Source organism: Bombus fervidus, chromosome 2 (genome assembly GCF_041682495.2).
Source record: "Bombus fervidus isolate BK054 chromosome 2, iyBomFerv1, whole genome shotgun sequence".
NCBI classification, from domain to species: Eukaryota; Metazoa; Arthropoda; class Insecta; order Hymenoptera; family Apidae; genus Bombus; species Bombus fervidus.
The window spans coordinates 21,538,832-21,550,975 of NC_091518.1; the positions used below are offsets into that span (position 1 = coordinate 21,538,832).

The window sequence follows — 12,144 nt, forward strand, 5'->3', positions numbered from 1 at the left end:
GGAGGAAGAAAGGAAAATCAAGGAAAACAAGGAATGGAGGGAAGAAAGATAGCGAGGAGAAACCTCTATTTCTGTTGATTTCAGGGTTCAAGCAGAAACGAGCTGATGCTTGCCTTGAAACTTCCCTGCGTACAATTTCTACGTTCCACCTCCTCTTAATTCGACGATAAATCTGGTTATTAAACTATTGAAATTTTGAATGATCGAGTTAACCATAGCTATCGTACATATTGATTAAACTTAATTATAATACGGCGATAGTATCTTCATCGTCTAGACGATGTCTCGTTTACGAAATCTCCTTTCTAAAATAGACGCGTAATTAAGCTTATCGATAGAAAGCAGCTGTTACGTTAAATTAATTAGATTAAATATAATGTTTATAGCGCAGGTCCAGACATACACTTACGTCGTGTACATTTCTGCGCGAGTACTCTTTTCAGACACTGTACTCGCATACCTTGAATATGGGTAGACGAGACTGGTTTCCCACAGCAGGACATTAATGGAACGATCGTTGCGTTAGAGGCTAACGTTACATCTCCGAGATCGGAGTTCGATGAGGCGACCTTTTTCGTTCGACACCATAATTCAGACTGGTAATTTATGGAAATGGGCCTTGAAGTGTCGATAACATCGAACGGCGAATATGAAGTAGGATTTATGAAGAAACTAATTGAACGGTAGGATTAAATTGATTTAATGGCAGTGAAGAGCGCGTGGGTACGAAATATGCTTGATTCCATTGTCCTAAGTACGCTTGACCAAAGAATAAGAAAAGAATTTCTAGTTTACGTATCATATTTAATTAATATCTCGTATATCCGCTTGCGTCGCTGATAACGTCGCAATTGACGAGACGATTATCGATTTTATTATTTACATATCACGTTACATTATATATTATAATATGGTATATTACATTACATATTACATATTATATTTTCTTGTTATTTCGAATAACTTAAAACGCGATTCTACACAAGCAGAAAATGCGATACGAGAAGAAATCCATTTTCGTAACTTATACTTGTTTCGTTCGATTCGACTTATTTCATCTATTTTTCGTTCGAAGAAAAAGAAATCGTACGCTGTGGACTTTTGACATTTGTCGATTAGAAGTTCCGTTATACGCGACGATACCTGGAAAAATGAAATTCGCAATTAGGAGAAAGTTAATAAATACTCGAGTGGTCAGTGACTTGTCGTCGTTCCACTTAGAATATTTTCATATTAAATTTCTCTCAACTGGCGTTGTTAAACGCTCGACACCGATCTTGAAATGCGTAATAACGAGCGTGTAGACACAACGGGAATTCCAAGCCATTATCGGTGAAATAAAAAGTTTCGTACGAAAGCAGCGTCAAACGAGACGCGTCCAATTTCTTGCTGAGCAATTATTCCGCGAAAAAGAGATAGTGTTTGCTTGTTTCGCGATGTCATCCGTTTCATTCGTTTATCTTCCGTTCAGCGAAAAGAAGTTGCGCAACAGCTCGAGCGTGACTGCAAAAATTCGGCGAGCTGTTTCCCGACTTCTTACGTGCTGAAAAGACTAACGAGCCTGGACCGTGCAAAAACGAATTAAAGGTCTTAATTACATAATATTTCGCTGCAAGCTGCAGTGCAGTTCATTTTTCTGTTATTAAGTAAATTTAACAAAACCTTAAATAACAGAATTACCAACACATTGTGTAACGTTACACCGTACCTTCGTGTGATTGTTCGATTAAAGGTTCGTCCATTGCTTCAACATTATTCGTATTCCATTTTAGAAATATATTCTGTAGTATCGGAAAATATTACTTAATAATAAAATGATGGTTTATTTACAAAGAATATATGGATTGATACAGATGTTGATTAGACAGGAAACGATGGTTATTTAACATGAACTAATCGCAATAACGTGCTACACTTTAGACAACTCAGTAATTAATTTGCAACTCTCATCACAACGGATCCAACGCTCTCTCTTTCTCTCACGCGGACCATACTCTCTTGACAACGTTAGCAACATTATCTCGACAACGCAACTCGCACTCTCTAACTTCTCGATTCACACTCTTTGACTTCTCCACTGACACTGATTGTCAATTTGTCTCTCAGCCTTAGCATCCCTTTTGTCCCTTTGCCTTAATCTCACTACGCACGTGTTACGCAACCGCTCGTGGCCAGAGTCACCTAGGCCTTTTTTCCACGAAACTCTTCGACTAAAGAACCGACGACACATTGATGGGCCTGTCGGCACCTCGGCTCGCGACAATGTTTATGGTTTACCCGATATTTTTTAGGCCTTTTGTCCACGATACTACAATTCTTCGTTTTATTGCAACGATTCTTCGACGATTCCAATCGAAAACCTTAAGATCCCTAATAGACGCACCTTGGTACGTCACCAACGAAACGATACATCACGACCTCGAGATACCCACAGTCAAAGAAGAATTATCCAAATTCAGTAATAGACACAGCACAAGAGTTAACAACCACCAAAACCCTCTAATTACTCAACTACTCGACGCGTCGGAACAGATCCGCAGGCTAAAAAGACATTGCACCTTAGACCTGAGCACTAGATTCAAATAGAATCAAACATACTATAAACACTTATTAATCGTGTCACAGTACCACGCCAGGTAAATTTACTTAAAATTCTCTAACGAGAATTGATTGTAAAATAAACGCAAATAAAAAAAAATTACAACGATGTTACATCGCATTACAGTCTTTTAGAAATTTTACTTTGTAACGAAAGATTATCGTCATAGCGTTATCGAAGATATAAAATACTAATGAAGTACTTTGTCCAAGTAAAATTAACTACACAAGATAACCTCAGGCGTGCACATATACGCGATTCAAAACTGCCATCGTCATTCATTTTAACAAGACTGCTTTCCTAACTCTTCTTTCTTAAAAATCTAATCATCGTAGATAATCAGCTTCCAGGTATCGTTCATCCGCCAAAGAGCTACGTCACATTAATTCGTCAATAACTTTCTAGTTGTCCGAAACGACGACAAACTCACTATCGTGCAACCACAAGAGCGACATCCGTCGGTTATTCGAAATTTACCGAATCGAATACGATTTTTCTACGAGATATCGACGAATTTATTTTTGGATCAATTTTTTCCAAGACGTTTATGAGTTGACTATAGAGACTGATAGCTGAGAGATGCCCGAGGCAAGTGTCGCGCAACTTTCTTGCTGCCTTTAGCGTCTTCTGTTTACAATTACTCAAGCCGCTCGTCACGTACGACAGGCTGCGTGTACCGTAAGTTTGCTCTGGAGCCTGGCCGTATTTGCTCGTACGGTATGAATCTTGCGCGGGTCGTCTCACATTTTTGCGGTGAAAACAGTCGGAAGCTTGTCAACCAAACTTCGATCGACTGTCGTTCACTCGATGTCTTCGGAGTTTATCCCAAAAAGCTTGTCGTTTCTGAAAGAACCGTTCCCCGTTACTACGTGCACGCTATGTGTCGCCTCTTGTTTGCTAGCAACGGTGTATTTTAGTTTTAGTTCCGTTAGTCTGACGTTATTTAACTTCAGGAAAATTTATGGTCGATACTTAAGGCTCGTACTGATGTATCCATCGATTCAGCGAAGCGGTGTGTAATTTAGTAATTTACCATTTGCTGCTAACAAATTAAATTTATAACTCAATATTATGTGTTACTTAACGCTATACATGTAACTAACTTTCTATGTACTAGGCAAATCGCTTAGCGATAAGTGGTTACGAGTCATTCGACTAAATTACTATAGTCCGTTCAACGAGTCCAGATGCCAGCTATAAACATATGCACGTGACGGTATTTGAATAAGACAGGGGCATTGTCGTAGTTCTTAAATATCGTACTTACCACTTTCCATGCGAACTGACTACGAATTTTGGAGACTGAGAAATTCCTGAGCGCTTGGTGATCGGTCAATAATTAGACCTGCTGCCTCTCGCGCGTGCTTCAGCACGCGAACATTTGTTTATAGCTGTTTATTATAAACTGTGTATTATTATTATTATAAGCTGTATATTATAATGGCAGGTATCCTGAATCCTTGCACAGACTTTAGACGTATCTTCAAACGAGCCTTCAAACTGTGTAAGAGAGTGCGATCGTCTAGAATTTTAGGATTATAGAGTTTAGGTACGACGAGACTCTTCGGTTCTGTGATCGCGTTGCCTTGAAAAAATACTTCTGGTACGGAAGACTATATGAAATACAACGGCGCTTACTTCGCAACTTGGAAAACAAATACACATGTGAGTGATTTAATGATTTAGTCGAGCAACACTTTGTATCCTGACGTAAAAGTTTCTGACATGTTTGTACGTTGCGAAGAAAGAAAAACGAACGAATAGAGCGCAGAGATGGTTTGTATTGGAAGGTGAGATCGATTGGACTTTCACGAGTAAATGGAGTTGGTAATTAAAAGGTCGCGACTCCCGTCGACGCGTGGCCAAACGACAACGACGCCCAGTTTCTAATTAGAGTGCCACGGACTTCAGGCTGTGACCGTGTAAATTTAGATCCGTGGAGAACAGGAAGTGTTCGTTGCGGCTCGTTTGATTTCCGCTCAGAACGTAGGTGACCCTTGCTGTCACCAAGCTTGGAAAGCTTCGGATTAAATGAAAGTTCGAATGTCGTTCATACCATATTCGTCAAGGATATTCTGGACATTGGTCATTTTGTTTCACCGACGAATATTTCAACGCGATATCTCTCTTACGATGTACAATTGACGATAAGTATAATTTTAACATCCAACACTAGTGTTACGTCGGCCGACTCTCTACCTAACCCAGGCCACTCACCGCGAGCAAGGCGGCATTCAGATGTCCACACATCCTTATTGCGTACCCTCGATAGTCTTAAGGAGCGACCATAAAACTCAGGAATTTTCTAGCTAAAGACCTTCAGACCGAACAAAGATCTTTTTACTAAAGCGTTTTTTAAGGTTTATCGTTTACTACGAGAAGACACGGGAAAGTTAGTTTTTCTCACGTACGATGCTTCCCACTATCAACTTTCTATCGAGGGCGGCTAAGACCCTTCCTAGTTCACCAACCTTCTTATTATCCAATCAGAAGCAACGTCTACTGCCCTCGCTTTCCTAACTAAAATTGTCATCAACAAATCCGATGGTCCCGTGCGCTAGACACACCCATCGCTAGCTTTCCTTCGACACAGCATCGTCACTAAACTTTACTTATTCTTCATGGTTAGAATAGTCAACGTGTCTGTACCGGATCTCTACCCTTAAATCAATCGCTTACTTAACTTGTACCTACGCACCAGCGTAACTATCCTCTTTTACAAAGTTGTTGGAATAAACATTATTTTATACGTGTTAATTCAGTGTAAACTCAATTAAACCACCCCTATTATCGTAATAGAAATAAGGGGATAGATCAGTTCGTAGTGTCGATTATCTAATCGTAACAGGAATTTAGGACTCCCGTTGACGTGCTTTCTCGTGATCGCGTCTCTCCGCGAATGGTCGACTAAACGACTAGCGTATAGATAGGAGATTGTACTATTTAACACTTTACCGACCCATAGCCGATTAGTCGGCTTTTTGTCGCCGACAATCTTTCTCGTTATTTGGGCAGTAATTTGTTAATTAGTACTAAGGTACCTTGCTCGGTTGCGTCAGCTGCGTTGCTTCGTAATCTTCCACAGTTTGATACCAATTTTAGGAACGTACCGTTCGCAATGAACGAAAAAATGATATTGGAGAGTCGATAAAGTGTTAACACGTTGAGTGTCGTGGTAGTCATCGGTGATCCATGTTACTAAATTTTTTTAGAATTATTACAATCAATCGGATGGACAAAAAAATTGTCAACAACGTGAATAAACTAGGCAATATTGTCGAGAAAAAGAATCACAAATACAATATAATATTTTGCAAAAATTAAATGTTACATGGTGTTATATATTGTCAACTTATTTTAATTAATTTCGATTTCGTTGTTATTATTTCATTTGATTTTGCTTGGCGTCACATATTTCCATCGATGTCTTTCTGGGCTAGGAATATAGCTAGGACTGCGACTAGCTTTTCCCTTTTCGTAAATGAGATTATCCGAAGCTTTTCGAAAGATGTACGTCGACAAATCCAAACTCGCGTAAGCCGTTTTAGAATAAACTGCATCGCGACCCGATACCACTCGATGTAGCTGCAAGTGCAGTGGAAGTCGCCTCCTTCGAACGGGACAACTTCTCACTGCTCGTATTACGTAGACGTATTCTGTCTGCGTTGATTTGCTCACCTGGTTCTGCTGATCGGTCGTCAACATTCTAGACAGCATAAATGGTATTCTTAGAAAAGATTTGAGTAAAGCGTTAAACAATACGTTGAGAATTATAATTAAACTGTAGATGTTTATACACATATAGTACCCACGAAAAGTATTTCAATACCATTGCATTTGTTATAGCATTTAAATCCAAGCTAAATTCTTTGTCGCTTGATAGAATTTTCATACGATTAGAAAAATGTTACACGTACAATGAAAGTGAAACGCAGAAGCTGATAAAGATCTCTCGACTGGGAAAAAAAAAAGTATATACAAATATTCGCTGAAAACACTTTTCTCTCGACAATCTGTTGAAATTTAAATCTCCCAGAAGTGCATAAACATTCGCGGTCTAATTACAAACCAAAGCGACGTTTATTCGAGTTCCAACATTAGAAAATTACAGATCCACTAGATACACAATTTTTCCGAAACATTCGCAACCAATTGTAACCGTGTAATTTAGTTTAAAATCGTCTAATTTAATTTAAATTGAATTTTCCATTCTGAAGAATACGCGAATCGAATAATCGTCGCTTTATCTGCGATTTGGCCGGAATGAAATTTTTAAAGGACAAAGAGAATCGCGTTAACGCGAGAGAACCGGCATAAAGCATAGAAATTTTGTCAGAGTGTCGACTGTCTGCAGGCGTGTCAGAAGTCTCTGAATAATGAAAGCAGCGTCGCGAATCGACGATGTTTTCCCTATGTTCCGCGCGCGACATCAAACTCGCGCCTGAATACGTTTCCGAGCGTAATTTAAGGCTCCCTGGGTGTGACGCTGGTTGGCAAATTCCAACGGGCCGTTAAATAATTCGTCGAACAACGTACTTTCTAGGTCCGATCGATCGTTCCGCCACGGCGTCCCTCAGGCAAGGCGCATTGACTTTTCTTTCCAGCTGAATATTCGAGTGGATCTTGCAGGTGCTGGTTGCCATCGAATTTATCGAGTCGCGTGCACGATCGACCAACGTCGCGTCGTTCTGTACGTCGTTCTTTGAACGATTTCCATCTTGTTCCGCGTGATCTTGGCGTTTCGCGATCCTTTCGTCGACTATGGCGGATTGGCTGCCTGACGCGTTGTCGATACTATTCTCCAGGTTTTCCTCCAGCTCCAGCAAATCTCGGAAAAACGTTTGGCCTTTGACGCCGAACAGACCTGTTCTGAAACAATTGCGCGTGTCTACCGAGCAACCATTCGAAGAAACAAAAGGAACAAACATCGAACATACCTGTTTCCGTTGTTGCGCCTTTTTCTTGCGAGTACGTTCTCCGTATCGGAATGAGACTTCTTCAACATCGCCTGCTCTTTCTTTCGATGCCTCTTCAACTCCATGACGATCATACGTCGAACGATAACGTTCAATTCCTCCTCCTCTTTGCCGGAACTGGTGGCGCGTCTGTCGAGTATTTTTTCCAACAACTTTCACGTGTGCATCGTTTTATGATGTGTGTAATTATACGGTATAAGGAAGGAACGAAAGCGTAGTGTTTTTAGAAATTTAATGCCACGGGTCGATGACATTTCTGCAATTTGCTTTTCCCTTTCGAGAAAACACGGGATTACTGAATTACTACCCGATCCAAATCAATCCGACAGATTAGAAAGCGTTAAATAATATACGAGGACAGAGCGATGACAATTTCGCGTTCGTGATAATTTCGGTTGAAATCGTGGAAAGGATGAAACTGTAGTTAAAATTTCAATCGTGTCGTTTCGATTGAAATTTCAGTCGCGAGTATCGACAACGAGTATCGTACAATCGTAAAAACACATCGAGTATTTTCGTTCTAATTGACTTACGATCGGCTAAAGAAAATCGTAGATTCCGTTCTTCTATCGTTCCTCGTCGAATTCTTCTTTGGAGACGATCCAACGTCTTCCTCTCCATCTTTGCTTCGAGATATCGCACTCTTGCTCCAATGAAACGCAGATTTTTCTTCCGTACAATTTGCCTCGTTTCTTGGGTCTATTCCAAACTGTTCGTCGAAATAATCGTCCTTCCGCGTACGCGCATCGTCATCCTTATCCGTTGCCTCGCAAAACGAAAATTCCTCGAACGTATCAGCTACCTTTGCAGGATCTTCATTTTCTTTTTGTTCCATCTCCACGGATCCTTTCGATGCACCAGCAGTTTCTTCCGATGCATCCATCTCGAAATCAACTACCTTTTCGTTCGCAAGTTGCAGCGAATTTTTCATGAACGCGACGTCCTCTTGCAAGATCGAAACTAGAAACTTCTCCGCCAGGCAACGACTCACCGTCGTCTCCGAAGGTTTTTCATTTCTCATCTCGAAATTTGCCAAACGTTGCTGCGAATGTCCGCCGTCCCTTCCAATTTCTAAATGCGCCTCGAATTTATACGACGAACGAACCTCGTTGTTGTTCGGGCACGTATTCTCGTTTTCACGAGCAAACGCGTCCTCTGCATATCTTTCCACTCCTGGAACCACGGCAACGTTTTTCATCGTATCGTAGTCGGTGAGTTTGCCATCGGACCAATCTATAAATTTCGACGAGGATGTTGCGCAGCTTTCTTCAAACGTTGCATCGTACTGTGAATTCTTTCCCTCGCTCGTCGACGGTTCTACGTTTTTTAATTTATCGGCTGCTGCATCGAAATTCCTTTCGAGGGTGACGTCGTCGTTCGAGCTTTTATCTAAATAAACGTCCATATCGTTTCTAATATTCGTCCCGGTGATTTCTATCGAGATGGAATCATAACGACGCTTCTTTCGCTTTTCCAAATGACTTTTTAAATTCTTCCAGAAGGATGCACGAATATCTTGAAAAATCTCGAGTAGACGTTTGACTGTGCAAGGCTCGAACTCCGCACGCCTATGCACGCTGAAAGCATATCTCTGAGGAAATTAGTCGATTCTTATCGAAGTTAACCGTCTTTCAAAATAATAAGAGGAAAGAACAAGAGTATTCGTTTGTACTTATGATACAGTATAAAAATCATCGAATCTATTCTTTAAGAGATTAACGAACTGTTAAATTAATAACAAAATAGATAGATTCGAACATATGGTTCTTATCAAACTATTTAACTATTTAAATTAATCGATAACGAATTCAAGAATTCTCTTACATTATTCAACGATCGTCTAATCCATCCTTATGAATACTAACGAGTTTCTATACACCGATAGAAACACGCGAGTATTCTCTCGTATGATAAAAACCATCGAGCGAGAAGACAAGTATGCAACAATCTGGAAGTCAGCAACGCCTATCGGATTGCCCGACAAAGCGATTACTCATCGACCGTACGCGATATTCGTTGCACGTAGAACGAAAGTCAGCGTCAACTTGGAAATTGAATCGAATCGATCAACCTTTTCGTGATTATTCGATTTGACGGGCCGCGATTTAATTACTTTTTACCATGGCCGCGGAAGTAACGGATTCCGCGTACGAAAATTCATCGGAAAATAACAGGGGGTGGGTCGGGAGCGCAATGGGCGCGATACAATCAATTAAATTCAATTACGAGGTAGCCACGCGTACGAACGGGCTTGCGCGACAAAATCGACGTAATTACGCTGGTTCTCGACAGGAGACCTGGTCAATAATTGATTTCCTTCGCGCCACGAGACGCTTCCCGGTACCAGATGATCCGACGTCGATTCCTTCCACCTTCTTCTCGACTTGTTCGCCTCGTAGATCGATAACAACCTCCGGACGCTCGACACGACGAGCAAAACGTTCCACGCGAGGACAGCGAGCGAACAGACGCAGATTAGTGGTAATATCGAGCTCTCGTATCCCAGGATACTTGACATTCGCATAGTAGCAGAATTACGCAGGTAACACGATCACGAAAACGAGAATTTGTGCATGTTATCCTGGCACGTTCTCACTCGCGCATCTTTACGATTGTTCCCTTTTTGTTACGTTAATCCTTTTCCGAATGAAATTCAAGCAATTTTCTTTCCACGAGAGATTTAGGTTACCGAAAGATCCGAATTTTGCGGTTGCGACCAAGCGATTTGCGATTGTTTTTTGCTTTATCCCGCAATGTTCCGGTTTAGATATACCTACGCGAAGTTTGTTCGTTTCCAACTTTTTGATCGTTTGGTATTTTTCTTTTTTTTTTTTGTTTTTCATCCCTTTCATTGTGCGCGCGTGACTTCCGGGAGAGCGGCACAGTCGGGAACAATGTAAAAGTGGAGTAAGTATAGCATTTGTAATTTGAAACATGGCTCGACCGTGGCGTAGTTTGGAATTAATTTCCCGGAACCGCTCTAAATGCATTTTCGGTGCAAATATTTTTCGCCGACGAATATGAACGCGAATATTCAAATGCGTGGGAATTAAACCGGTCGCGGTGCATCAAGGAAGACGAATTTCGAACACGTTCAATAAATTGGAAGATACAATTTTATGCAAACAATATTTCGCCTCAGATATTAAACGATCCAGCCTCTAGAATTGCAAATGTGCTCGATGTTAATATGTATGGCATCGTGGAATTTAATATGTCGTGTCACGGTGATTTTACGGCAGATACGATCGGATCGTGACAAACCCGATCCATTACCGACAACTGTCAACTACATGTTTAAAGACTCAATGTCACGAAGTTCGAGGCCACGAAACGTAATGAGAACGGCGTTATGTTACCGGAACTCGATACGAAGAACGCGGACTCTTAAAGTTTCGTATCTTGTGAATTTCGTTTCTGAAAACTAATAGCTTCTAGTATTTAATAATTGCAATTTAATAATTTTTAGATAGTAGACATCGTATAGTAAATATCGTGTCAGCCTACTGTATCGTAAATCGTAAAATTACATGTCAACACATTTTACGTTACGTTGATACTTTGAGCAACAAAGTAGAATTGAATAAACTATTGATTCAGCTCCTTGGAAATCATTGACATTTCTTCCGATATTTTTATCGTCAGTTTAAGTTCTCCGCGATTTAACACAAATTTTCTCAATTTCATTGAACGTGATCGTAATAGTAAGAAAAAGGGTACCTATTCTATTGATCCATTATCCAATAGTCATTAATAATTTACTAGTTGCATAAAGTTTTAGATTTCTAGATCAACGCGTCAAATAGCAACAACGATATCGAGTATCGTGTGTTCTTAATTAATTATTACTTGATCTAAGTTCCCTATAATTTATGGATATCAAATTTACAAAGTTCCCTAAATTGCCACGAATCGCCTATAATTCGACAGAAACATTCCAGATATTATCGAAATCGATCGGAATCGTATCAAAAACTAAATTCCTGTGACGTTATTTCCATTAATAAACTCGACGAGATCCATACAAAATTATATCTTCCAAAAATCGAACGTTTCTTTAAACCACTCAACATGAAAATGTGAGAAAGTTGAACGAAATCTGTCCATAATAACCGTTTCAATCGCGATATTTCGCCTGCAAATAAAGATAATGTATCTATCAAGGGATTAAAGGCGAATCGGGATCGCATCGTATCACGTTCATCGATCAAACGTCCTCGTTTCTTTCTCGTCGACGAGTATTATTCGAATGAAACGGTGCCCAGCGGTATCGAGCATTGGTTTTTCACCACTTCCTATCCACGAGTGGTGTATCGAGTATCCGGTGCACCCTTTAATTCGTACGCATGGCACGTATACGTGACGTTGACGATTCGAGGACGCCGTTGAACGTCAAACGCATGCCCACGTTGCGAGGACTCTCTAATGGAGTGTCCTGCCAGGTCGAGTGGCTCCGTTGCATATCATTTACCTTTACGAGCAAACGCAGTTACACACTCGGCATAACGTCGATGCTTTAATCACGTGATCCTGATTCTCGGTTAGTCGGCTACTACGTTTCGACCAATC

General features: G+C 40.5%; 2 protein-coding genes across 9 annotated transcripts in view; one reads left to right on the forward strand and one right to left on the reverse strand.

Annotated features, from left to right (window-relative positions):
- The window catches only part of LOC139997825 (uncharacterized), a 210,746-nt gene that overhangs the window by 121,983 nt on the left and 76,619 nt on the right, over window positions 1–12,144 (forward strand). The window lies entirely within an intron of this gene.
- On the reverse strand, window positions 5,946–8,980 carry LOC139997893 (uncharacterized). Its single transcript, XM_072021940.1, has 4 exons — window positions 8,109–8,980; window positions 7,537–7,704; window positions 7,136–7,468; window positions 5,946–6,305 (listed from the first exon to the last, which is right to left on the reverse strand). The coding sequence occupies exons 1-4, from the start codon at window positions 8,978–8,980 to the stop codon at window positions 5,987–5,989; spliced, it is 1,692 nt and encodes a 563-aa protein (XP_071878041.1). The 3' UTR covers window positions 5,946–5,986.

Coding starts and splice junctions, on each gene's coding strand:
- LOC139997893 (XM_072021940.1), bottom strand. CDS start 8,980: ATGGACGTTTATTTAGATAAAAGCTCGAACGACGACGTCACCCTCGAA. Junction 7,705..8,108: donor ACGATTTTCTTTAGCCGATC/GTAAGTCAATTA, acceptor AATACTCGACAG/ACGCGCCACCAGTTCCGGCA. Junction 7,469..7,536: donor AGGCGCAACAACGGAAACAG/GTATGTTCGATG, acceptor CAATTGTTTCAG/AACAGGTCTGTTCGGCGTCA.